Source organism: Brachypodium distachyon, chromosome 2 (assembly GCF_000005505.3).
Source record: "Brachypodium distachyon strain Bd21 chromosome 2, Brachypodium_distachyon_v3.0, whole genome shotgun sequence".
Lineage (NCBI taxonomy): Eukaryota > Viridiplantae > Streptophyta > Magnoliopsida > Poales > Poaceae > Brachypodium > Brachypodium distachyon.
In genome coordinates, this window is record NC_016132.3 from 7,259,616 (window position 1) to 7,286,004 (window position 26,389).

Below are 26,389 nucleotides of genomic sequence, written 5' to 3' on the forward strand. Positions count from 1 at the left end.
GTGAGAGCTCATCGCACCTTTGGTGTGGTGAGTTGGAGAATAGAGTGAGCCTTTGTGGCGTCTCTACCTTTGTGGTAGAGCACTCCTCCAAACGAAGACGTACACCGACCTCAATAAGCGGAACTCCGGTGAAATCTTTGTCTCCGCGTGTGGTATCTTTTCCCCTTTACATTCTTGCTATCTATTGTTGCTTTGGCTATTGCATTTCAACTAGGGTTGTATTCATTTTAGAGAATCTAGCAAACCCTAGGATTAAGTGCTTTGTATTTTTCAAGAAAAGAAAAACAAAAAGTAAAAAATTGTGAGTCGCCTATTCACCCCCCCTCTAGCCGACCATACCGATCTTTCAATTGGTATCAGAGTCTCGTCTCTTAATTAGAGCTTTACCGCTCTTAAGAGTATGGCCGGCGATGATGGGGAACCCAACATGAAACTCCAAGAAACCGAGGTGATAGATGATAATGCTCTACTAATTTTTAAATCCATCAAATTGCTTTTGGATAGCATGCAAAAGGTTATTGTAGATAGTGTGGACAAAAAGATTAGTGAGCACCTACCTAACAAAGCCTCTTCACTGTCCATACTCTTTGAAATACGGAGAAACAAAGATGCCCAAGCTGCCATGCCATAATAACATACTCTCTCCGTCTCATATTAAGTGACGAAATATTACACGTATCTAGACTTTTTTTGGTATATATACATCTATATTTAGGCAAATTTGAGTCACTTAATGTGAGATTAATATGAGATTGAGGGTGTATATTTTGTTCTATTTTTCCATGTTGGGGTTTCTGCAAATTAAAGGGACGCTAATACTTTTATGAAAAGAAGCATTATTTTCGAGAGAGTATAGATCTTGCACATGCAAGGGTATGTGTTTGAGTTTACATGCTTATGCGCCTTCATAAGATCTAAAAAATCATAGTCGTGCATTATGTTATAACACGAGAACCTAAAATATTATGCAAGAATATTTATCAAAAATACCCTGCACACAAAGGACAAACGATTCAAGCTATTTTTGAACATGTTCCACGGGCGGTCAATCTAGAGGACAATCTATGATTTCATTACTTATCCATCGATGTATATTCATTCCATGTCCTTTTCTTTTCAACGAACTCCTTCTTTTTTTTATGAGATTTCGAAAATAATAATATCAGACTCAAATGTATCGTCCGTGAATCAATTCAGTTATTCAGCTAGGAATAAACTACTTAGTTCGACAGACCCGACTTAATTAGCCTTGAAAAGAAGGTGTTTCGGTTAGGATTCCGAGCTTTAGCGTAGGTGGAGGTAAACTAAGCTAGAACACGCTAAACTAAACACTAGGTTAGGATAAACTAATCCATCACCCAGCTACTTTAACCCAAGAAAGGACGGTGCCCAGTAGGCTACAGTTAGATGCGTACCAAATCCGGGTCGACGCAGACGCGGCCAGGTATTCTTTTTCTTCATGTATGTGTATCCATTTAGCCTCCGTGCCAAATTGACAGTGACACCCTACCTTTTTTCTACAATCAATAGCGATAGCCAAGGAGCACTAGCACTTGAAAGCAGGATGGAGAACAAGTTCTTGGCTAATCCTGGACCATTGGGTTGAGAATGAGCGCCATTATTTGACCAGTGATCTTTTCCTTTTGACGAGTAGAAGAAATTCTGGATTGTGTTGACAGCGACTCGATCACATACATCTCCTTTTAAAATAGGGTTTAAAATATATATACTAGCTAGCTAGCATGACTAGAAACCCGTATGATGGCATTCGGGTCAGTCCTTGTCCTTCGCTGAATCAGTGAAAATCAGGTGGCAAGAACTTTGACATATCCTCTGAGTCTCTGATCCACTTGCTTCGTTTGACCCTGCAGACATACAGAGGCCGAAATTCTCTACAGCTGAATCTCAAGTTACTCTACCTAACAACGGCCGGGCGAAAGGCGAAAGCTATGGCCAGACAACAAACTTGATTAGGCAGACATTTCAGCTTAATCTACTGCCAGTCGTGGTGCGACTAGTTTCAACCATGACGCCGGCTGGTCTTCTGTTATTCTCACGGTTATCTGCACATCAGCACATGCAATGCTCACCTCGGCACTTTTGTTTATACTAGTTATTATTCGGATATTATGGATAGTTAGGATAATAAATTTAGCACCACCGTACCACGGACATGCATGGATGTCCCCCCTCCACAGGACTCCACTCGAAAAACGGAGCCATATCAAATTAGAGTGGCACAGCCGGCCACTTGATCAAGTTGAGGCTAACCGTCATTTTCGTTTTGCTCCGTGCATGCAGCGAACCCCCGCCACCCATGTCGCGTATTTACCCCTCACAATCTTGTGTGGCCGGCCACCTTCCCAATCTCCTCCCTACAAGCGCAGCCGACGCATCGCTCGTGTACATAACATTCGTCGGCACCAAACAACTACTTATCATAACACCAATATACCAATAAACCAGCAGGCAAGTAGAGCCATGGCGCGATCATCAACCCGCACGCTGCTGGTCCTCCTGGCCGTGGTCGTGGCCATATCCGCGGCGGCGTCCCCGGCATCGGCGGCCGACGTGGCCGGGATCTGCAAGGGCACCGCGTACCCGGAGCTGTGCGTGGCCATGGCGGGGAAGCAGGCCGGGGGCGCCACGCCGGTGGACGCGCTGGCGGTGCTCAACATGCAGGTGGACGCGTTCGAGATCCACGCGGCCAAGGCCAAGGCGCACGTGGTGGAGTTGTCGGCCGCGCCGACGACGACGCCCAAGGCCAAGGAGGCCCTGGACCTGTGCGGCAACCTCTACGGCGACGTCCTCGACACCCTGGGCGCCGCCAAGCGCGCCATCGTCTTCAAGGACGCCGTCACCATCCGCGCCATGATGAGCATGGCGGCGCAGGACATGCAGGGGTGCGACGAGAAGTTCAGGCAGGTGGGCGAGAACAACCCGCTCACACACTTCGACCAGTCGCTCCTCAACCTGTCCGAGAACTGCCGCTACCTCTCCAACATGATCTGATCCGAGCTGTCCCCGCCGGAGGAGCAGCTTGTGTCTCTGATCGGAGGATCGATCAGACACGTATATTATTCTACGCAAAAAAACGACCGACTGACCTTTGTTGTCACTGCCGTTGCACACCTTGACGCGTGTGTTTGTAATTTCTTTCCTTTCGTCGCATACTGTTTTATTGGGGCGTTAGATGTGTTGAGTTACTCGATCTTTGGGAAGGGGAGGCGAATCGGAACCTGTTATTTCTGAAATTTCAATTGCAGTTGCACATATGTTTCTTTTCTATAGCCTTGCTGCATCGATCTGGATGTGAATATCCTTTCTTGTGGAGGCGAATTGGAACCTGTTCTTTCTGAAATTTGAATCGCAGTTGCACACATTTTCTTTTACTAGCAGAATGCTTGTGCGTTGCCACGACAAAGGCAATGCACTTTTGGAAAAAAAATTCTCTTTTTTTTTCCTCTTGCATCACACCGGTTCTCTCTCCTAGGCCACCTTCCCCAGAACACCTAGCCCAGGCCTGCACGAGCGCTCGTGCTCGTCTTTCTCCTCGCGCCAGAAGCAACGCACACACGCGATGGCCGCCGAAATCTCCGCCATCAACGACGCCTACTCGCCCCACGACTCGTTCAGGTGCTCTGAACCGCATCCCATGGCCCTCCCCTTTCTTTTCCCCTCCTCAATCATCCCCTAATCATGGCTGAACCACCTACGCGCGCGTTGTCGTAGTGGCTCCCGTTGGCCCAGATCAGCACGCGTCGGGGACGAGGGCTGAGGGAACTTACTTGTTCCCTTGTATAGTTGTATTCTCTGGAATTAAATGGTGCCCTTCCCGCCTGGGTGCGAGCCCACCCCCCCAACCTTCTGCTCGCGCTTCATCTGCATCCCCGTCGGTGACCTCGAGGTCGAGGACGGACCAAACTGCCTATCCTGCCCGCCTGGCGTTCTATCCACATGTTGTGGATGAGTCTGTATTGCTTGCGTCAGCGATCTTGTTTCGTTCCGTGGTTGCTCGTGTTCGAGTCGGCTCCGTGATTGATCTCTTGGGCCTGCCGTGTATACATATGCGGATGAGTTCGGCCTGCTGGGCCTACCGTGTATGTGGATGAGTTCGGCTGAGACAGGGGCGTCCCCGTGTCGGACGAGGGCTCGGTGTGACGGGTGGGCGCATGGGGTTTGACAAGCGACGAAAAACTTGGTGAAGAGAACGTTCCGTATTTTTTAGATAGATACAAATTGCCTTGATGCATCTGGACGTGTGCATCCTTCCTTGTGGCTGATCTAATCCATGTATGTACCGATACCAATATCGAGTTAGTTCAAGGGGGGGGGGGGTGTGCCAGCTACCGGCCATCACATTTTGAGGTATACGTTCAGTTCAAATGAATCTCGTTTGAGAAAATTACGCAAAACCACCACATTTGAGGAACACATCTAGAAAACCACCTTTTTTTTTTCAAATTACCACCGCTTTTGTGCTCCTTCGTACTCCTGCACACTGATTTCACAGTTGATCGCGTTTTGACGGAAATACTGACCAGGGGACCCACATGTCGGTGCCACCGTGGCGCCTCATTGGATAAGAACCTTCTTCCCTACTCCGTTCGCCCTCGAGCCGTGTCACCGCCACCCTCAAGCTCCTCGCGCCCACATCCGTCCGCCTGCGAGCCGTGCTGCCACCGCCCTCTAGCTCGTCGCGCCCGCCTCCGTCCGCCCGCGTTTGCTGCCGCCGCCTTCAAGCTCGCCGTGCTGCAAGCTCGAAGAAGACAAACACAAGCACCCTGAGATATCCTACGACCAAGAACACGGCCCAAATTTAGCAAGGAGCTATCATGTCGATTGACGAATCATTGGGTCACCTCGAAGTTTCCACAAGTCCCAACAAGGAAAGATTTAAGTTACCGAACCATAGAAACAGTATGAACTTGATTTATTTCGGCGTTGGAATAAATTCATAGAAATCATAAACACACGATGCCAGCTATGGTTTTCGATGTGCTGGGCCGAATTATGATACCTTCTCATCTTAGTGGGCCAAATAAATGTCCGTCGTGCACAACCCAGCAAAAATTGGCCACCGACCTGTACAAAAAGAGAAGAAAATAATTGGCACCGGAAAAAGAATTGAGAGAGAGAGAGAGAGAGGCGCAAAAATAGGGGAATATCTCGATCGTGGTGTGGGCTTTAAACTCCCTTTGGCACCGGCCACTAGGGTTTCTCCTTCTTTTCTCCCCCGCTCTCGCGCTCCTCCCCCGTCGCCTAGCTAGGGTTTTGGCCTCTCCGCCGCCACCACCGCGCGAGAGAGACCAGAGCGAGTAGCCAGCCATGTCGCTGCGTCCGAACGAGCGGGTGGAGGCGCGGAAGAGCAGCTACAAGTCGACGGTGGACGCCGATGACGGGCGGCGGCGGCGCGAGGGCGACATGGTGGAGATCCGAAAGAGCCGCCGTGAGGAGAGCCTCCTCAAGAAGCGCCGCGAGGGCCTCCAAGCCCAGGCCCCCGTCCCCGCAGCCGGCGTCGAGAAGAAGGTGAAGATACCGCACACCCCTGCTCTAATCCCCTCCTGCGCGCCGTTTTGCGTCTTGTACAGGAGATTTCAGATGAGTTCACAGTTTGAGAAGTGTTTGCTTCTTGTTCAGTACTCCCTCCGTCCCATAATTCTTGTCGAAATATTACATGTATCTAGACGCTTTCTAGGAATAGATACATCCATTTTTGGGCAAATTTGAGACAAGAATTATGAGACGGAGGGAGTAGATTTTAGTAACTGTTTAGGACGTGAGCTATGCCCATGGGATATTTGTGCGCCTACGCATTTTTTGTGCGCACTAGTGAGCAGATGCCTACTAGTGTTACATGTGTTGCTTGTAGATTCAAGCAGTACCTAGCCTAGTCGTTCCCCGGATCCTGATTAGTGACTCCATTTGTGGGGTTGTAGAACTCTCGATGACATCATTTTGCAGGTCCTATATTAGTCTGCTTCGACTGGCACTTTTTTTACATATAATTTTTGAATGTATATATGTTTGGTCGACTGCGACTTGTGGGTTATCTCTGCCAACTCTAGTTTTTCAAATGTTAGGTCTGCATATGTTTTTAACTGACATATTCGTCGTTTCCATTTTTTAATTACGGTTACATGTTATAGATGCTTAGGTGTATTTTCATGGACCTCTAAAAGCTGATTTGAGCAGTTGATCTTGGACTCTCTTTTTTCATTTTCCTTATTTTTCTTTAGACCACCTTTTGTAGGAGGAAAGTTCTTATAGAAGATTACTGATGTTATGAACTGTTGGTACAGTATACAATCTTTTTCCTAATTAAATTAGAGATCTAGTGTAGAATATAATATAGGATTGTTAGATCTTAGGTTGCAGAAGCGTTCTGTGCACTATAAGAAGCTAGATCATTTTGATCTTTACTAATATGTGGGATAGATCTCTTTATGGTTTAGGCGGCAGGCCAGGGTTCACTATTTTTCGTCTATAAAATTATATTTAAATTTCTCAGTTTGTGCTTCCATGTTTTTATTGTTTAATCAGGAGATTGAACATGTTATGTCTTCTGCATTACGCATTTTATTGCAGTTGCAGACATGCTCAAGAAGCCAGTACATTGCTGTATCATTATTTTTGCAGATTTATTTGCAATTAAAACATCAACCTCTGTTGTTGATGATTAGTTTTCTGAGGCATTGAGTTTAATCAGGTCAATGCACTAAAAGTTAAACTTGACGGCTTTGTTTGCTTTTCTGATCCCACTTTTCTTGCTGAACTGCCTAGGTTTCAGTAGTGCTTGTGAAACCTGGTTCTCCTGTCACATTATTGTGAATTTGTGACTGAGCAGCACAATCTAGCATGCCAGCAGATTTTATTTTGTTTGACAATAGATGCTGGATTAATTTCTACCTGATAATAGATGCTATTTGCTTATTTTATTAGGAATGGTTATATATCAGTGTGTTGTTCCGGACATTAGCTATTGTCACTAAACAGGTCTTCAGATGCTTTTTTGGCTTATCTGGAGCATTACTGGGAAGCTAGCTCAGGCCTTATTCTTACAGACATACAGTAGCCTTTCAGGTCATGTTGAACCATTCATAGAGTTTTTCCAATTGAGGTCTTTTAATGTCGTGTTAGTGTTTTGCTGTCTGTAACTGTTGTTTTTCATTTGTTGATTGCAATATTATTGAATTTGATTTGATTTAGGTGCTTTTTATCTTTGTCAAAAGTCCAAACCACCTTCTTTTAGAGCAGTGTGCTGCTTCTAGTTCTTTTTTGGGCTTGATAAATTAACCTCAACATTTGGCTTTCTGATTTAATTTTGTAGCTAGAAAGCCTTCCTGCTATGGTTGCGGGGGTTTATTCAGATGATATTAATCTTCAGCTTGAGGCGACGACACAGTTCCGCAAATTGCTTTCAATAGGTATACTATACTAACCTTTCAGTTGTTTTTTTATTAGATTTCTTATGAAACTCACCTTTTATTTCTCTTAGCGAGTGAATATTAACAAGTAATATAACATTTATTGATCAGAGAGGAGCCCTCCAATCGAAGAAGTTATCAAGTCAGGTGTCGTTCCTCGATTTGTGCAATGTCTTGGCAGAGATGATTTCCCACAACTCCAGGTATGCGTCAACAAAATCTTATTTGTACAATCCAGTGGGTCCCTGAACCAATCAGACTTCTTACAGTGGTCTTTTTGAAATTTTTGGTAGTTTGAAGCAGCGTGGGCACTCACAAACATTGCTTCTGGCACATCGGAAAATACAAAGGTTGTCATTGATCATGGCGCAGTTCCAATATTTGTGAAGCTTCTTGGGTCTGGTAGTGATGATGTTCGTGAGCAGGTATTGCTCACTTGTTTGGCTAATATTTTCATATTGTTGTTTAGTGCTTGCTGGAGTGATAATGTTGTGACTTCTAAAAATGATTTCAAGGCTGTCTGGGCGTTGGGAAATGTTGCTGGCGACTCCCCCAGGTGCCGTGACCTTGTTCTTGAAAGTGGTGCATTGATGCCTCTGCTCGCACAGTTGAATGAGCATGCTAAACTCTCCATGTTAAGGAATGCCACCTGGACTCTATCAAATTTCTGCAGAGGAAAGCCACAACCAGCCTTTGATCAGGTTTTGTAGGGTTGCACATTTTATATCCTTTTGTGGTTTGTATGTAACAGCAGTTCATTGATTTGATTCTATTGGTTTCATAGACTAAGCCTGCCCTGCCAGCACTTGCACGACTTATTCATTCCAATGACGAGGAAGTTTTAACTGATGCATGCTGGGCTCTCTCGTATCTCTCTGATGGCACCAATGACAAAATCCAATCTGTGATTGACGCTGGTGTCTGTCCCCGGCTTGTGGAACTTCTCCTGTATGTGACAACGCTGCATCACAACTTTCTGTTATTTGAATCTATATCGTATTATGTACACTCATTTTATTCTTTCGTTATTCTTAATGACATGAAGGCATCCATCACCCTCAGTGCTTATACCTGCACTACGAACTGTTGGAAATATAGTTACTGGAGATGACTCACAAACTCAGGTATATCATTCATTTTGTTAGTGTTCTTTAGATTTGATACATTTTGCAACAACAAAATATCATTATTTTGAGCTCATTGTTCAGAGGATATTATTCTTTTATGCATCAAGTTTGCTATCTTGTATCTAATGTGGCAAACATTTCGTAAAATCTTTTTTGAATATGAAGTGAATTTGATTGTTGTTTTCAATACTCTTGTTTATAACTTGGTTCCTCACTGTACAACCTTGTTGTCCTAGCAATTGAATTAAGTCCTTCCTAGTTTGTATCACTATTCATGTAAGATATTCATCTTTCATCTCTGACTTTGTCACAAGTGGCTATTAGTGATTACAAATATACAGTTTTTATATTTTGAGATAGCTGAGATGTTGTCTTGCTATACATGTATATGTTGAGCAGTTATCTGTGCAATTTTTCTATTTCATTCAATTTAAGTTTCGTTCTGTAGTGCATCATTGATCATCAAGCTCTTGCCTGCCTCCTAAGCCTCTTGACACAAAATCACAAGAAAAGCATTAAGAAAGAGGCCTGCTGGACGGTTTCAAATATTACTGCTGGTAACAAAGATCAGATACAGGTACAGATTTGGCTTGTGGTCACATGGTTTGTTTTCATGTTACACTTATGGTGGCCTTTGTTAGTTGTAAATACTCATGGTGTTGACTGATTACCGATTCAGTTCGCCAACAGAATGTCTTGTGTAGTGCATATCTATTAAGCCTAGCGTTGCATTGTGCTATAATTTGTTAACAGATAGTCTTTCCTACCTGTCGTCTTACTATTAACAGCAAGCTTTCAGGTATAGTTTTCATTTTGTCGCTTTGTATGAAATATTGGAACTATTTTTATTTGTCATGTTGGTGGTAGAAAGAATTAAAACGTGCTGGCAACACAAAAGTAAGATGATTAAGAACTAAGAAGCCCTAACCTTTTGCCTGAATTTTAGTTTGACTAAAATGTCGACTGCAAGTTTTATACAGTAGAAGTGTTTGCTTTCGTTTTGTTATTTTTGGAATGTCCTTATGTATCGTTTGCACAGGTGACACCGATGTACTTGATGTAGGGATGCAAACGTGATCCTGCGAACGGCCCACTTCTAGTTCGTTTGAAGTGGGACTTTCGCTGGATCCCGTTTGCATCCCTAACTTTAATGTCCTTAACATAATGGATTAATTAGCATATTGTACTGAAGTCGTTGGTTTAGCTTTTACTAGAACAATTCTATTAGTTGTGCTAATTATTGATTGCTTACTTTGTAACACTGGTTTGTTAGGCTGTGATAAATGCCGGAATTATTGGTCCTTTGGTACATCTGCTGCAAACAGCAGAGTTTGATATCAAGAAGGAGGCTGCCTGGGCCATCTCAAATGCTACCTCGGGTGGTTCCCATGATCAAATCAAGTACGTTCTCTCGTTTGTTGTTATTCAGTTTATTTATATACAATAAAATGTGATTCCTTTTATTTTGAGTTCCATTGGGAGTTGATGTTGTATATGTCTTGTCTATATAGGTATTTGGTCAGCGAGGGTTGCATCAAGCCATTGTGCGACCTTCTTATTTGCCCAGATTCAAGAATTGTTACAGTTTGTTTGGAGGGTCTTGAGAACATTCTCAAAGTTGGAGAAACAGACAAGAATTTGGGTGGTGATGGGAATGTATATGCCCTGATGATTGATGAAGCAGAAGGCCTGGAGAAGATTGAGAACCTGCAGAGTCATGATAACAATGAAATTTATGAAAAAGCTGTGAAGATTCTTGAGGCTTACTGGATGGACGAGGAAGACGATGCAATGGGGGGTGCTATGGAAGCTTCTCAAGGTGTTTCCTTTGATTTCGGCCAAGGTGGCAACCCTGATTTGAACTTGGGCTAAATACAGGTCAGGGTTCTCTCAACCTAACCATGTATTGTTTTTATCTTGTCAATAGTAGGTTCGTAATTTGTGGCAACACCCATTGACATCAAATTCCTTTTGCAGATTTGATCGATGGTGCTGGTTTCTCGTCGCTGCAGTTCACCATTTGGTCCAGTCGATGTGTGGGGGGGCGGTCCAATAAGCTTAAAAGATTTCGAATGGGCAATTATTTCCAGCTGGTCCTGGGGTATCATGTCGCACGCAGTGTTTGTAACAGGATTACAATGGTCATACTTGGGAGTCTGTTTTTTTTTATCAGGCTACTATGTAGGGTTTGCATCTTTAGTATGGTGTGCTATTTTGCTACTGTATAGCCTGAGTTAAGGTTCTGCAACTCTTGAGAGGCCGTAGTCAACGTTCCTGAATGGTGGTTTGGTTTTGAGAATCTTCAGGAATGAATAGTTGCAATTCGTACGAACTTATGAACCCTAATGCATCCTCTTTTATGTTACATTTTCTCAATTGTTTAGTTCTGTCATTTGCTCAATTATGCTATGTGCGTCGTAGAATCGTAGGAAGTAACTAAATAATGCTTCAGGAATGAAGGGTTAGAGTTCGTCAGGGGGTATTACATGCAATTTAGTCAATCACGAATCAAGTAATTGTACATTTGATATCTCGTACATTTCGAAACAAATTGTTACACATGAGCAAATAATGCTTTGTCGCAAAGCTGAAAGCAATTCTTAAAATTGACAAATGGATAGAGGGATACGTGTGCAGGACACACACTGTCTCTGCCCGCATTCTCGACTGGGCGCTCAAACTTCAGACAGCCGTGGACACCTTGGTAATGCATCCGGCGTTGCTGGGCTGCACTTGGCACGGGGCAGCAGTGATCTCCGGCGCATTCGGCAGCATCGGATGTGGATGTGGGTGTGGTTGTGGGTACGGGTGCGGAGCCGGGTGTGGCGGGTACGACACGGGCGGCAGGTGGTGGTGCGGGACGCCCGCGTGTCCCGGGTAGTGGTGTCCGGCGCCGCCGTGATGGCCACGCAGCTTGTGCGCCTGCACGGCGGTGACATAGACGACGAAGCCGACGACGACGGTGATGAGCCCCAGGATCCCGGCCGCCGCGAACATCCCCGGGCGCACCCGGTGGCACACGGGCCGCGGCTTCCGCCAGTCGCTGACGTGCCCGGACTCCACCCCGATGCCGATCATCAGCAGCACCTCCGCCAGCCCGAAGCAGATCCTGCACGCATCAATTCGATTCGTCACTCGATCATCACAGTGTGTCAGCAGCAAAATCAATTTTGCCCAATGCAAGGCATATGGGTTAGTGGCGGTCGATCGACGTACCATGTGACGAAGAAGAGGCAGCATGTCTGCCAGGGGAGAGTGTTGGGGCCGGTGGAGACGCGGGGGTGGTCCTGGGCGACGGCGTGGGCCGTGGCGGCGGAGTCCGGCGCGGCGACGGCGAGCAGCATGTAGGCGTGCACGGCGAACATGGCGACGGCGAGCAGCAGGAAAGCTGCGATGGCGAAGATGAGCGGCGAGCGGCCGCTGCTGTTGTAGAAGCACACGTCCATCTGCCCCGCGCTCCCCTGCACGGTCATCAGGTAGTTGGACACCTGCAAACCAAAGCAGGCAGGCCAACCCAAGCAAGCATCAGGACAAGCTAGCTAGTAAATGAAGCAGTGTGCTGCATTAACGTACTGTACCTCGGAGCGGGAGCCCTCGGCGGCGAGGCAGAGGATGAAGCTGATGAGGCCGCAGAGCACGGAGAGGCCGACGAGACCCATGGCGATCTGGCCGCCGGACCGCGCCGCGCGCCGGTCATGGGCCTTGCGCAGGGACAGGTCATCGTGCGTCACGGGCGCCGCCGCCGGCCGCATTGCCAACTCTCTCTCACTCACTTGCTGCAAAATTAACCTGCTGCTAGTACAAGCGAGACACCTGCAGATTGCTGCTACTAGCTAGGCTTTGCCTTTTTTTCCGATCGAGCCCGATCACGTATGGTATATATGGTCTCGAGTCTCGACCACGGTGAGACTGGGAATATGTCGTTGCATTGGTGCGAGAGGAAGGGATTGTGGAAGTAGGTAGGCTTGGGACATGGGACAGACCAGCACGGGAGGAATCCAATCCACGCATCCACATCTCGCTTCCGGCGACGCGATCGGGGGTTCCTTGCGCCGTGCCGGGAGAGGAGACATTCCGATTCCTTTCGCCTTTCGTTTCTTTTTCACCACTGATGATGATCGGGGGAGCGCCCCGCTTACCTTCTTTCCGTAGCGCTGGTTACTTCCTCGCGTTGCCTTTTGGGGGAAAAGCGACCACAAGCGGCATCTGCGCTTTGTACCGCCAACGAGGCAACCGACAGAGAAAGTGGAGTAATAACTTCTTTTTTTGTAAGGAGGGAAACAAATTAAAAGTTGGAGATTGCTGCCCGTTCGTATGGCACCATCGAATTGGAGATGTATCCGTGTCCTCTCCCACTGACTCTACGAATTGGTGATGCACAATTGACCGGACCTTTTCACCTCCTTTTAATCGTCACAGACAATGAAAGCAATTCATCATCTAAAAAAAAGATGAAAGCAATTCCACCTGCCTTATCCGATAATCCCAATAAAAGGCACCAAGAAACAAATCAATTCGAGAAGAAAAAAGAAACCATGAAATAGCTGCTAAAAATGGATCGCATGAAATTTAGCAAGTAGCCACTGTGAAGGGAAGGATCATGAAGTTCCTATGACCATAATTTGACGCCAGACCTATACATGCTGGAATGTGATATTCTTTCTTTCCATATGAAACAAGAAATATAAAAAATGACAAGATAACGTCCTTTCAGAGAAGGTACTTTGTAACAGCAATTAGAGTAAGTACAGAGATAAATAACCTCTAGGCTAGTACTCTAGTTGGACTCTGAAGATGCGTCACACCAGAAACAGAAAGACTCTGATTATATTCTGAAGATGCGGCGACAGAAAATAATCCGAGATTAGATTCCAGGGATGCACCAGTTGAACAAATAGGTAAACATTAGGCAAAACATCCTTGGCTGAGTTTGGAAATCCTCTTCAAAGGTATTAAATAGCATGCTTCATTCCATACGGAAATCCATTCTTATGCAGGGACACAACTTAAACTTGGTGAATATTTAACTAAGCATAGCATGTCAAAGGATGTATTATCAAATGTTAAGACAAAAAATGCGAAACATATGATTTTAGAACAGGCTAAGATGTGAAAGTAAACTATATTGCGATAAATTAATGGCATGGAACACCGATTAAGCTTTAGTGCCATATAAAACAAAATACATAATAATAAAATGCTCTAAGAGTAAACTTATGTTTTGAAAATATGTCCAGTACGATTTGACAAGAAATGACTATCAGTTTACTTAACCAATCCACACACATGCCAAACTGGTACCAGATTGTACGAGTATTTGTTTAGAAAAGCATAGAAAGGAAAGAGCTAGCCATAGCAGCGTCCAGAGAACAAAAGTTGTTACAAACAGCATTACAACATATAACAACCAAGCTACAAGGAATCAAATGCGCCTGCTTCAGCTTCACCAAACCCGTAGGAGCTGAAATGCTTCACTCGGAACTTCCACTCACCCTTAGAAGCATCAAATGAGATGAACTCCGCACCCTGCTCCTCTGCTTTCTTCACCAGCATGTCCCTGTACTTGTCTACCCTCGGACCCTCCGTATACTGATCGCCTGTCTTCCTGTTAACACACTTGATGTTCAAAAGAGTCACCACTGCAGCTTTGTTCAGACCCTCACCGACCGGCGGCTTCTTGCTATCGTCCTTGTATACAATCACTTCGCGGTTATTAAATTCCACAATCGACTCCAGATCAAGGCCCCTTATGTCAGTTTCTCCCAAGAATTTGATGCTACCATAGGCTTGATGTCCAACAACAAAGTCTCTCACCCGACAGCAGTAGCCTGGTTCAGCACGCTCCTTGGCAGCAAGCTCCTCTAGACTAGGTTCCGTGAAGTAATCTGCCTGGGAGAGCTTAGGCATGAGCTTTTCAATAGAAGCACCATTCACTCGCCGTGTCCCAGCCTCAAGCTCACTTGATGCATGGTGGTCATCACGGTACATGCCATTTCCCATTGGACCAGACTGAGTTGGTGACATGAAAGCGCTATTGCGCTCCCTCCTAACCAAAGCATCTGTTTGTTTGTTTGGATCAGCTGAATCGCTCAGAATTGATTGCCTGTCAACCACATTACGTGAAGGCCATTGATCGATTGGACGGATTATCAGACTTCTAGGGTTCTCTCTAGGGATTAGAAAAGCATCCGCTTTTGGTGTTGCAGAAGACTCTTCATCATCAGCAAAGAATGGAACCTTGCCATCAGATGTCGGATTATATTTCCGTGGCAGCAATTTCATCCTTCTCTGTGACAAATGCCTAGGAACCACCATGGATAATGTTCTGCTTGCAAGAGGCTTCTCAGCAACCGGCATACTTGATATTCCATATTGGATAGAAGGCGAGGATCCACCATTCCCAATGGACATCTGAGGCATTGCTGGAAGTGTCCCGAAGGGATTTAAAACAAGGGCCGGCTGCATGACCATATTGGACTGGCTAGTGGTTTGCTGTCCAAATGGGACCAAATTTGTCGTGTTGGAAACAGCAGGGAATCCACCTGCAGAAGCTTGTTGTGTCTGAGGTTGGAATGAGAACAAGCTTGGAGTTTGACCAGGGGCAGATTGTTGAAACGTTGATGTTAGAAAAGGTGAAGAACTGCTGCTAAACAACCCTCCAGTCATTCCAAGGTTGGACGTGTTGAATATACCAGCAGAGAAAGCTGAAGTGCTTGATTGCTGGCCAAATGGCTGTTGCCCAATTGCAGGGGAAGACTGAAACAGCCCAGCTGATTGCGAGTTATTACCGATGGATAAGCCAGTACCAAATGGATTAGTGCTTGTCGATGACGTGTTGAACAGCGACGGAGTGGTATTTGCAAACAGAGATGGCGAAGTGTTTGCTGAAAATGCAGAACTGCTTGTTTGTGCAAATTGATTAGCTGTCGGTGCCGAAAATGGGTTTGAAGGAGCACCAAAACCACCTGATGTAAAGGGAGAGGACTTAGCAAATAGATTCCCTGTTGTTGGTGGATTTGTTTGAAAACTCGGCTGTGGAGATGCAAAGCTATTTGCCACTGGAGCTACAGAAGTGTTTGGTCCACCTTTGTCTCCACGCTGGTAATCTTCCCACCTTAATTCTTCATGACTCTTATCTTTGTATGCAGGCATGGCTGATATGGAATCAAGTTTTGCAGCAGGCTGACTACCACTTGTAGCACTGTCAGCATCTGGTGTTTGCACATAAGGCTGTATTCTGCTTCCTCCAGATTGATTACCATGCGGACCTTGCCCAAATGCCGGTGCTGCAGTCTGCACGCCAAATGGAGAAGTTTGTGCTCCAAAAGGTGAAGGATTTGTTCCAAAGGGAGTGCTACCAGTTGCAGGTGCTGTTTGTCCAAAAGCTGGTGATGAACCAAAACTAAAAGCACTTGTTGATGTGCCAAATGAAGGTGTAGTTGAAGCTCCAAAAGCTGGAGCACTACTCACACCAAATGCTGTTGTACTTGAAGATCCAAAACTAGGAGTTGTGTTTGAACCAAACGGCGTGGAACCAAATGCTGGGGTGCTGGAAGCACCAAATAAGGATGTTGATGTTGAGCCAAATGCTGGGGTGGCTGTGGCACCAAATGATGGCGTTGTCGTGGTGCCAAAGGCCGGCGTAGTTGTGGCGCCAAAAGTGCTGTTGCCAAATGTTGGTTGCGTTTGCTGGAATGTGCTACCAAAGGGACTAGACTGGCTAGGTGATGATCCAAAACCCCCAAAACTTGGCTTTTGTCCAAACAAAGAACCTGCAGAATTTGCAGAGTAGAGTGTTATATCACACGCCGCAAAGGTGCAGGCCTAAAGAGAAAAGTTAAGAACAATGACATAGTAGCATCTATTAATAAGTATCTATGTGGAACAAATGTGGAATGCGACATTTAAACATTACACAAAAAGATAAATAAATGCAGCCAAAACAAAGATAACTACCAAATGAATTGCGATGGTTCTCAGACATAAGCATGTTTCAATGAAGACTACTCCCAGCAGAGGAACTTGCTACCTTAGGAAATAGGAACTACCAACAACGGTTATAATTTTTAATAGTCGGACAGTGAACTTCCAACTTAAGCACCAGACTATAGTCCAGGTGACACAACCTAAAAGGTTGCTTTGGCATAGCTTGTTCTGGCCTTTCAGAAAACAAAGTAATAACTGGGAGCTGCAAGATTTATTGTCCGCTTTTCGTTGATAAAACAATCACAGAGGAGGTGCATGGCCAGTAAAGATCCAGTAATTAGATGTTGCATAACAAAAGGTTGTAGAAGATAAATGCCGAGATCGCGAGCACGGTACAAACCGCTGCCAAAGTTGGAGGATGCGGCGCCGAACGCAGGGGTTGGCGATGCGCCAAAGGCGGGCGTGGAGCTCCCGAACGGGGAGGACGACGGGGTGCCGAACGCCGGCGTGGATGGCTGGCCAAAGCCGCCAGTCGACGCGGCGCCAAACGCAGGGGTGGATGTGGCCCCGAAAGCCGGGGCGGATGTCTGGCCAAAGGGGCTGGTGGAGGCAGCGCCGAACGGCGAGGCGGTCCCGGTCTGCGCCCCGAAGGCGGGGGTCGGGCTGCCGAAGGGGTTGTTGGCGGGGGCGCTGGTCTGGCCGAACGCCGATTGGGCCCCGAATGGGTTGCTTGATGTCTGCCCGAACGCGCTACCGGACGACTGCCCGAATGGATTGGTGGAGCCGAACATGGCCGCTCGGATGGCGGCGCCGGACGGGGGGGAGGAGATGGGGGGCGGTGGCGGGGGGGGGGGGGGGGGGGGGAGGAGATGAGGGGGCGGCGGGGGAGGGGGGAGGAGATGGGGGATCGGCGGCGGAGGGCTTCTTCCTCGCTAGCCTAGCCTAGCCTTACGCCAGGCGGGCCTTCGGCAATTGTAGTGCTAGTAGTTGGCCGTTACCCAAAATTGTTACTTGGGCTAGGCCAAGAAGATGGGGCGGCCCACTTTTAACCTCGACCTAGCCTGGGCTCAATGACTTGAGAATGTAAAGTCAGCCTGGCCCAAAAAGTTTGCACCACCATCATTGTCAATGAGGGAGGTAACTGTCCCCCGTCATTTAGGAAAAAACAATTTATGGAGGTCTGTCACACAGATATTCTAAACAAAACAAAAAAAATTCACGGCCGCACAGAGTACAGCCCCCCACAAAAAAATCACTGATTTCTGTAATTTGGGATCTTGGGAGATCGGATATATCGCCAATCTTGGGAGATATTCATGAAATTGTTAGGGAGTTCTCTTCTCCATGGCTCATGTACGCTCTGCTCGGCTAATGCAGCAGCACATGCCTGTGCTAAAAGGAATGCCGCTGCTCATAATTATGTAGTCTGGGCAGATCGCCCTCCTAGCTTCTTGTTTTGTTACTTACGAGACGATTGTAATCCTCCTGATCAATGAATGAAGAAGCTGTTTTCACACCCTAAAATGTGAAAAAACAAGAGTAAAATAGGTCTATGAACTCGGCAAAAATGAACATTTTAGTCCACGAACTCGAAAAACGCGCACTTAAACCCTTAAATTAGTACTATTGTGTCACTTTTGTCAAAAAAGGGTTCGGCAAGGCTTAAACACCCACATGGCCGTTCGTCAGCTTCGGCCAGGACCGCGGGCTGCTACTTGATTTTCTCATGATTTTTTTTTGCAAAATCACGATGCTCGAGCACGCTCGCGAGGGGCAAGGCGGCCGCGCCCAGATTGGCATCATGGAGCCCTGAGAACCATGCCGTTGCACCCGCTACCTCGTCTAAGATTGCTATCAAGTCCACGACGCTAAACTTTGACGAGAGGACGCCGGTGAAGGGGTCGCCGAAGTCGACGTGGTGGCCACGTGGCATGTTTAAGCCTCGTCGAACTGTTTTTGGATTAAAGTGACACAATATTTCCAGTTTAAGGGTTTAAATGTGCGTTTTTCGAGTTCGTGGACTAAAGTGTTTATTTTTACCAAGTTCATGTACTAGTAGTGTATTTTACTCAAAACACAAAATAGAGCGTCGCGCCCGCTCCCCTGCGGTTGGTTCGGGTATTCACCCAAGACACTCAAAAACCCAAAACACTAGTGCTTTTTTTAAAAAACTTTAGTATAAAAAGTGTTTTAATTTGGTAAAAAATAGAGTGTTTTTTTTGTGAAAACAAGGGATAATTCCTCTAAACTCTTCCTACCAAACAACCATTTGATGTTCTTAGTGTTTCTCAATTTGGAGTGGATTATATCTTAGAAAACATTTAAAAACTCTAGTACCAAACAAGGCCCGAGGCCGTTCCCAACTTCGAAATTCGAACCAGCCACGACTTCTGAGTTGTGACGAGACGGCGACAACAAGGAAGCGCAGGCCACAGGATGCGGGGCATAAAAACCAAGAGCCTTCCTCAGGACGATTCTGGCGCCATTGCGGAGCTTTGGCCGTTGGAGCAGGGAGCCACCAAACCAGAGCTTGGACGCACTGCTAGGAGCATTGGAAATGACGGAGACGGGGAAGACGACGGCCGGCGCATGGATCTCCAACAAACGGCGGGCATGAGAAAGAAACAACAGAGTTCGGCGGGGAGATGGGTTCAGAGAGGACGACTCCAGGGAACCAAATCAGGAAAATTTCGTGGGTAGGAAAACCTTACAACTAGGAACATTCAGCGATGTTGTAGCGCCCTGTTCGTTTTTTTATCCAACTGTTTGTTCAGAGTACAAATTTTTTGGGGGTTAGAACCTGATTAGGAGTAACAAATACTCTCTCCGATTCTAAATTATTATCAAAATATTACATATATCTAGACGTTTTTTAAGACGCTCCTGCTCCTCGGCGGCAGCGGACGAGGTCTTCGCCGGCGGCGGACAACATGATCTCCTCCCCTTCGACCCTCTTGCTCGAGATCGGATCGACACAAATTCAGAAGTCTATTCGCTGCAATTTGAATCGGATTCATCGACATTGTCGTCGGCCTGTTCGCTTACTATTTGGGGGTGTTCAAGGAGATGCCCGGTTTGCTGTGCCGGTGGGCGAGGGAGTACAGAGCGGATGACGCCATCCGAAGCTGCTTGCCGGACAGGGGCCGCCTGCTGGCCGCGATGTCCAAGAGGAAGGAGCTGCCGTCCGCGTCGTGGCGTCGTCGAGTTTTATCCGCTCTGACAGTGCCAGAGAGTGCCTCCAATTCAGTCTTGAACTCGCCACGTCAGCAAACCTAGGTTGCAATCCTGTTTTATACGCTGCGGTGCAAATTCAGGGATTGAAAGGTCGAGGTTTGACGTGGTTTTTACTTTAAGAACCCATTGGGCTCAAGATCCATGTTTGCCACTAGCGAACGACACGTTGCTTCAGCACATCCACAAAAATTATCCATAAGATCAAACCAGCGTTGAAAGTAGGACGTTTGTACATGTAATGATGTAAAATAGAGTAATAATAGTGTTCCTCAAACAGAAACTCTTGAAATACAACGATTTTTGTAACAATAATACTTTAGGTTGGATCTCATAAAACCTATACTCACTCCGTCCTATATTAAGTGTCGAAATATTACATGTATCTCTAAACGCTTTTTAGTATAGATACATTCATCTTTGAGCAAATTTTTGACACTTAATATGGGACGGAGGGAGTATTTAACTAAGGTTCCATGACATACGGAGCAAATGCTTGAAACACCTTAAGGTCTGTTTGGCAGAGCTCTAGCTAAAGCTTCTCCGAAGAGAATCACTCCCAACTAGCCAAACGCTCAAAATGCCAACTGATTCAGGTGGGCATCAACAGAGAATAACACTACGAGTTGGGAGCTACAAGTGGGCATCATCAACAGAGAATCACTTCTCCATTTACACTGCGAGTTGGGAGCTGCCATGCCCCGCCTAATGGGCTTGACCCGACAAAACTTAATTACGTTTCATCTTTGATCCAGTCATCAGTTTTTACGTTCTCTCGTTTCCACTAAAAAGAAAAAGCATCAGTTTTGGAGTTTTCTGGTTAGATTTGTGTGTTCTTCGCGGTGTCATCTTGACAGGTCGTCTAGAAGATTTATGTCCTGACTCCATCCTCGTCCTGGCGTAGACGTCGCGTTCTAATTCATGGAGTCAGTGGCTGTTTTTGGTCTTTTTCCTTGTCAATTCGTCAACGGAGAATTAGTTTCACAGCTTGCCTTGTAAGGGATGTGTCCCCGGCATTGGTGTGTTCAACGATCTTAAGTTCTCATCGTTTGAGGTGGGCAACTCAAGCGGCTTATCAAAACCTATAAGGTTAGTCCAGCTTGTGCAAACATGTTGTTCTGCAATTTCATTACTGGTTACATGGAGAAACGTCAAAATGCGAAAGATGGATCTAGAGATGTTGATTTCGAAAACCGCGATGGAGCTTTTAGTTTTATAGTGGATTTTCGTTCCTTATGTCGATTTAGGATCATATTCAGCCCCTGGCTCATTGGGAGGCGGTCATTTTTTCTTGGGGTACCAAGAAATGCATGAGATGCTTGAGGCCCCACATCACCTCCATCACAATGTCATCAAACAGGCAGGGTATCCCCTGAAAGAAATTGTAGCAACATTGGTGCCCAAAGTTGTTCACAAACATAACCAAACAAGGGAGCTTTACACTAACCAAGCTTTTTTCAATAATCACTCTATATTCAGCCTTTCCAACGGCGATTTTCTGCCCAGGGACGTGCCACTTCTTGATCATCTTAGTAAGGTCCCAGCAAACACCAGTATCCTGATTAATGGCACAGGACTTGTCCTTGAATTCTCGAAATTCCCTCAGCCAAATGAACTGAAAGAAATGAAAAAGGACAAGCATGTTAAGGGGGCAAAATAGAAACAAATATAATCAAATACCACACAATCTCTACGAATCATGAGGCAAGAAATCCAGTAGGTAGATTGCAACCAATGTGTCAAAAACACACTGGGCACTAAGCAGTCAGTTGCACCAAGCCAACCTTGGCATGATTAGGCACTTGTAAATTTTACTTGGCAGAGAGTACTGGCAAACCAAGTAGAGGAAATTTAGCATATCAAATCATAGCAATTTACATATCGTACAACCATATCTTGACCATGCAACGTATTCATATAGAAACCTTGTTCACAATCACCGCACTGCTTTCAAAAGCAATACTTGTCAAAAATGTGCTGTCTAGCACCAGCATAACACTTATGACAATGAGAAAATTACACAAAACCATCACATTTGGGGCAACCTTCTACTCCCTCCGTCCCACATTAAGTGATTCCAATTTGCCCAAATATGAATGTATCTATGCCTAAAAAGCGTCTAGATACATGTAATAGAAAGTCACTTAATATGGGACGGAGGGAGTAGAAAAACTACATTTTTATAAATTTTTTACAAATGGCCACCACTTTTGTACACTGTGGTACTCCCGCGCACTAATTAGCCAGTTGAGGGTGTTTTAATGGAAAACCTGACAAGGAGGCCCACATGTCGGTGCCACCGTGGTGCCACGCTGGAGAAGCTGTTCACCGTGACCATGGAAGTTGGAGGCGGGCTGGAACGCGCCGGGCATTCGGTGCGCGGACTTGTCGTGCGCAGCACGCATCTGGACGCGTCCATGCGAGGGCACGGTGCGCACGGAGCGGCCGACGGCGACGCTCGCCACAACTTCGCCGGAAAGCGGATCCGGCAAGGCCAAGGTCAGGGAGAGATATATATGTGGGCACGAGGCTCACGGGTCAGTCTGCAGGGTCTCACCTTCGTCCTCCTTCCTCCATTCATCGCCTAGACTGTATGGGGGATGTTCAGCCCGAAGATGCACACCACCAGTTCGACATATTGCTAGAGCAAGCTACCATGCGGTGGAACGACCAACGACGGCCCCGCTGCAGGCACCGGTGGTGAGGTGAGCACGTACGGCCGCCTGCTTGTTGCGGTCGACTCGAGGCCTCGACCCTCGCCGAGACCTTGCGCTATTGCTACGCCATGGACAGGGTCGACGGCGCCTCCGTAGCAGTAGACGACTGCGAAGCCTGCGCAGGCCACCTCGCACTCCGCCGCCGGTCGCCCTCATGTTTTCCTCGACGCCCGTTGCTGTCACCGGCACCCTGCTTCGTCTCAGGCGGTCTCCTCTGTGTCTTCTCCAACTACGGCGGCGGTGTGCTCGTTTTTCTTCGGCGACGGGGCTTCGAGGGCCAGCCAGGGAGGAGACAGGTGGGTCCGGCACGGGAGAACCCCTCAATCTCCACCTCCACCTCGCCGGCGTCAGCCGGTAATTGGTCGTCGATCGAATCCAAAATCAATCCCGAAAAATCAAGTATGCAGTTGAGTTGAGAGCAAGAGATGTACAACTAGCTGGTCCTCTCCAAGTCTCCAAGGAAGAAGCAGAGACGGCTTGCATGCCCCTCTCCGGGGCGAGAGTAGCAGATGGCGAGAGGGCGAGGAGGCGCCATGCTGGCCGCGGCGGACGGCAGCAACCTGCAGCAGGCATGTCAATGGATGCGGAGGAGCAGCTGGCGGCGTGCGACCATGAGTCCAGCATGGCGCCACGTTGGCTATGACATGTGAGTCCCATTGTCATATTTTATCTCAAATCAAGAGATCAGTGGTCGGGGTGACTTGTATCCGAAAAATCGGTGGTAATTTGTAAAAAAAAAAGGGTTGTTATGTTGGAACCTTGCTCCAAATGTCATGGTTTTATGTAATTTGACAATCATAAAAAATCTAAGTTGTTGCAATGTAGTTCAGAACAAGTTACAGTGCTAAGGCAATTTGACATGTTCTTAAAACAGACAACAATTGTGTTCTTTGGCTGTAGGAGCATGTTAGTTCAATCATCCCTAGCTTGCAGTTATTAAATAGAACTAATGAATGACAAAGGTTATGCTATCCATTCTTTAAACTAATCTCCTCCAGACATGGTGACAAAAATAGCTTTTGAGCACGCATCCATACATGGAATAGCATCATTCCACACAGCATTATAGAAAAAATACATGTTGAATCAGTTAATCGGTGAACAAATATGAATACTGAGTTTGTGCTCATATTTCTCCCCTTAATACAAATAACTGTAAAATAAATTTGCTAATCATGAATGGTACGACGAAAAAAACAGAAGACAATAACAATCAGAAGGGAAAGGAAGGGAAGAGAAGGGAAGGGAGCAGGGGGGACTGACATTTCCAACCCTACAATCCACGCCGAAGTTTGCCCAGACATTCTAGAAATGACATTGGAAACACAAAGATTAGCTTGAAAGATACAGGCAATCAAGCACGTCAGCACATCAGTAACTGGGGAAGCAATAACAAAGCATGTACCTGCATCGCGTCTGGTAGCTTGAGGTCGTCCTCCAACATTCTGAAAATTGCAAAGCCCGAAGGCGTCTCAAACAGCACAGAAATCAATTCACTGTGTCTGAGATTCCCTATGAACACACAAGTCAAAATTGGATTACATGTTTCAGATATCACACATTAAGCGAGGATGGCACGTAGCACGTTGGTTAGCTTGCAGTTGGGCAAGCGGCGAGTCGGCAGATCGACTCCCGGGCCTCACCGCTGCCTAGGAAATCTAGGCGTAAATGTATGGTACACACAAGCGTGCGAGTTTCCCGCGCACTGAGGGTGGTATACCCTCATATCTTTTCCGTGGCGTGTCACGTGTGTGTGCGTAAGGTGTGAGTGTACTGCGCATGGTTGTGTGCATCCTAGATTGTACCATCTCAAAAGAAAAGGATATCGCACATGAAGCCACTTGTGGATCTGAGGCTTAACGGTCCTTCCCTCTGCCCAATAACCACTACATCCCTTTCGCAAGCGCCATCCGGATCTTCACTTGTGTGGATCCACCAACCAAAATTTGCCGATGGAGGGGGATGAATACAAATGGGATTCATGCAACTAGAAACCACCTCTCCCCAAATCTATGTGCTACAGTAAATCTCTGCTCCCAGGGGCATGCTTTCTCATCCTCACAGGTCACTTGATAGTTTTTCCTTCCAGCATGGGTGGGATTCAGAGAACTGCGAGCTGTAACCATATATTGCCGTACAACTTGTACAGAAAACAGAATAGTATGAGATCCACAAACTTCATATAGCTGCAGGTATATGACAAAATTATGAGCTCTAGGACAAAAAGGCTCTAGAGCAGGTAGGCTGTATCTATGAGTGCGATGCAGCATGTTAATAGCTGGTAAGGTGGCATACCAGCATGTTAGTGTCAACAGCTAAACCTCACGTCTCAATGCTAAAAGGAGGGGAATGCTACAGTATTTACCTAGCCCTGTTGACCCCACTGACACCACTCCTGACCTAGATCGCTTTGCTCTTGGTCCCTTCCGCTTCGGAATCTTCTGCTTCTGCTCTAGCATGTTAGTTCTAGAAATTCAAAATGTCCTTAAAAATGAGTTTATTCCATATTTCAACACATTATCTTTCTCTATCCAAACCATCAACAAAAGATGCTCTCATTTTGTGAGATATCCTCTTCTCTAGTGATGATCGATGAGGCTTCTTCGATAAGATGGTTTTGGGTTAAGGGTTCAGGTTAGGTCGTCAATACAGTGTGCCTCGAATTTAGTGGGTACCGTGGCAGCAATGGCAGTGGGTGATGAATTGATGATAGAGGAGAGAAGACAGACGAGAGTACTCATGATCAGAGGGAAGAAAACAGGGGATTCCCAAGCCGATCTGCAAGCCGATTGTGAATGGTACGGAAAACATATTAGGGGTTGGCAGTGAGATCGTTGGTTCCGTGCTTGGTTTGGTCGCACAAGGCGTAACGGTTTTGTTGTTTTCTCTAGTATAAAGTGCACCTATTGTCTTAGTGTATGTTTGGCTTGGAGCAAGGCGGGATGGGACGGCTTTCTGTTCCTATTTTGTGGGATAAAATCGTTACATTTTGTATTTGGTTGAGAGGGATGAGTACATCCCAATTTTTTGTTTTCTACAAGGGATTTAGAGAATGGGATGGATGACGATTTTAACACCGCTAGCTCCATTTAAGTGGATCCCACCTATCATCTTAAAAATACGGCCACATGTCATTTTCTACGTAATCTCTTTTTTTCCCGGCTTCTTCCTCACCAATGGGGCCCGCATGCTCGTCTGCGCGAGGCGGCACTTCGTGATGTAGAAGGGGGGCTACCCCATCCGCTCAATCTGGGCGGACAAAGGACTCGGATTTTTGGCTCTCCGGATCCAGTGCTCCCTATAGTTCAAATTTCATAAAAATCAGCTATTGTACATCCTCAGATTTGTTATTTTTACACAGACCACAAATCAATGTACTTTTACACGAAATTATACAGATATGTAGTTACATTTATACTAACACTACAAAAAATATCATATTTTTTGAAACTGATTTTCATGAAGTTTGAACTATAGTGAGCACTAGATGCCCAGAGCCAAGGTGAATATCCGGTCTAGCACCGGCAAAGCAACAAAGAGAGGATTGGAGAGTATGCATACATACACTAGGAATGAAGAGTAAACATACATACACGAGCGATATCACGAAGCAGCATTGCAAGGATCATGTAGCAGCTCATATCATATTGCACCCTCTTATTCACGTTCCAAAGCTTTACAATTGCCACAAAAAAACATCCTCCATGTACTTGTACAGAAAAGAAACATAAAACCTGCAGGTAACAAACACGTATGCAGTGTCTGACTCTTTTTTTTTCTTGAAAAAAGAGAGAGAAAAGGGGCAGAACACAAAGAAGGTCGGAAGATGCAATTTATTTTTCAGCGTAAAAAACAGTCTTTGTCTAAATACATAGTACAACACTACATCTCGTCTTCCAACCGTATGGAACAACCCTTCTCATCTGTTCAAACATGCACCGATCCCATGCCAAACCAGCCG

At 46.2% G+C, this 26,389-nt stretch overlaps 4 protein-coding genes and 1 pseudogene across 4 annotated transcripts; 2 read left to right on the plus strand and 3 right to left on the minus strand.

The window, feature by feature from the left end:
• Positions 1-2,351: 2,351 nt before the first annotated feature.
• On the plus strand, positions 2,352-3,288 carry LOC100844869. Its single transcript, XM_003566348.3, has one exon. The coding sequence runs from the start codon at positions 2,482-2,484 to the stop codon at positions 3,010-3,012; it is 531 nt and encodes a 176-aa protein (XP_003566396.1). The 5' UTR covers positions 2,352-2,481; the 3' UTR covers positions 3,013-3,288.
• Positions 3,289-5,199: 1,911 nt separating this feature from the next.
• Positions 5,200-10,919, plus strand: LOC100846088 (importin subunit alpha-1a). Its single transcript, XM_003566351.4, has 11 exons — positions 5,200-5,529; positions 7,331-7,427; positions 7,539-7,630; positions 7,721-7,852; positions 7,943-8,128; positions 8,212-8,375; positions 8,473-8,551; positions 9,003-9,131; positions 9,828-9,955; positions 10,066-10,432; positions 10,532-10,919. Exons 1-10 carry the CDS (start codon positions 5,329-5,331, stop codon positions 10,424-10,426), a joined length of 1,569 nt encoding a protein of 522 aa, XP_003566399.1. The 5' UTR covers positions 5,200-5,328; the 3' UTR covers positions 10,427-10,432; positions 10,532-10,919.
• Positions 10,920-11,026: 107 nt separating this feature from the next.
• LOC100833369 lies at positions 11,027-12,667 on the minus strand. Its single transcript, XM_003565542.4, has 3 exons — positions 12,133-12,667; positions 11,771-12,042; positions 11,027-11,663 (listed from the first exon to the last, which is right to left on the minus strand). Exons 1-3 carry the CDS (start codon positions 12,304-12,306, stop codon positions 11,237-11,239), a joined length of 873 nt encoding a protein of 290 aa, XP_003565590.1. The 5' UTR covers positions 12,307-12,667; the 3' UTR covers positions 11,027-11,236.
• A 1,082-nt stretch (positions 12,668-13,749) lies between these two features.
• On the minus strand, positions 13,750-17,327 carry LOC100833671 (nuclear pore complex protein NUP98A). The gene is made up of 2 exons (XM_014899378.2): positions 16,881-17,327; positions 13,750-16,326 (listed from the first exon to the last, which is right to left on the minus strand). The coding sequence occupies exons 1-2, from the start codon at positions 17,269-17,271 to the stop codon at positions 13,967-13,969; spliced, it is 2,751 nt and encodes a 916-aa protein (XP_014754864.1). The 5' UTR covers positions 17,272-17,327; the 3' UTR covers positions 13,750-13,966.
• A 3,535-nt stretch (positions 17,328-20,862) lies between these two features.
• LOC100833983 lies at positions 20,863-24,887 on the minus strand (annotated as a pseudogene).
• Between the last annotated feature and the right edge of the window lie 1,502 nt (positions 24,888-26,389).

What these genes read in the sequence shown, in the direction of transcription:
- LOC100833671 (XM_014899378.2), bottom strand. Translation starts at nt 17,271, where the DNA reads ATGTTCGGCTCCACCAATCCATTCGGGCAGTCGTCCGGTAGCGCGTTC. An exon ending in ATCCTCCAACTTTGGCAGCG is followed by an intron (nt 16,327 to 16,880) that starts GTTTGTACCGTG and finishes CAAATTCTGCAG; the next exon opens with GTTCTTTGTTTGGACAAAAG.
- LOC100846088 (XM_003566351.4), top strand. Translation starts at nt 5,329, where the DNA reads ATGTCGCTGCGTCCGAACGAGCGGGTGGAGGCGCGGAAGAGCAGCTAC. An exon ending in CCGCAAATTGCTTTCAATAG is followed by an intron (nt 7,428 to 7,538) that starts GTATACTATACT and finishes TTTATTGATCAG; the next exon opens with AGAGGAGCCCTCCAATCGAA. An exon ending in CGGCTTGTGGAACTTCTCCT is followed by an intron (nt 8,376 to 8,472) that starts GTATGTGACAAC and finishes AATGACATGAAG; the next exon opens with GCATCCATCACCCTCAGTGC.
- LOC100833369 (XM_003565542.4), bottom strand. Translation starts at nt 12,306, where the DNA reads ATGCGGCCGGCGGCGGCGCCCGTGACGCACGATGACCTGTCCCTGCGC. An exon ending in CCGAGGGCTCCCGCTCCGAG is followed by an intron (nt 12,043 to 12,132) that starts GTACAGTACGTT and finishes TTTGGTTTGCAG; the next exon opens with GTGTCCAACTACCTGATGAC. An exon ending in TGCCTCTTCTTCGTCACATG is followed by an intron (nt 11,664 to 11,770) that starts GTACGTCGATCG and finishes TGATGCGTGCAG; the next exon opens with GATCTGCTTCGGGCTGGCGG.
- LOC100844869 (XM_003566348.3), top strand. Translation starts at nt 2,482, where the DNA reads ATGGCGCGATCATCAACCCGCACGCTGCTGGTCCTCCTGGCCGTGGTC.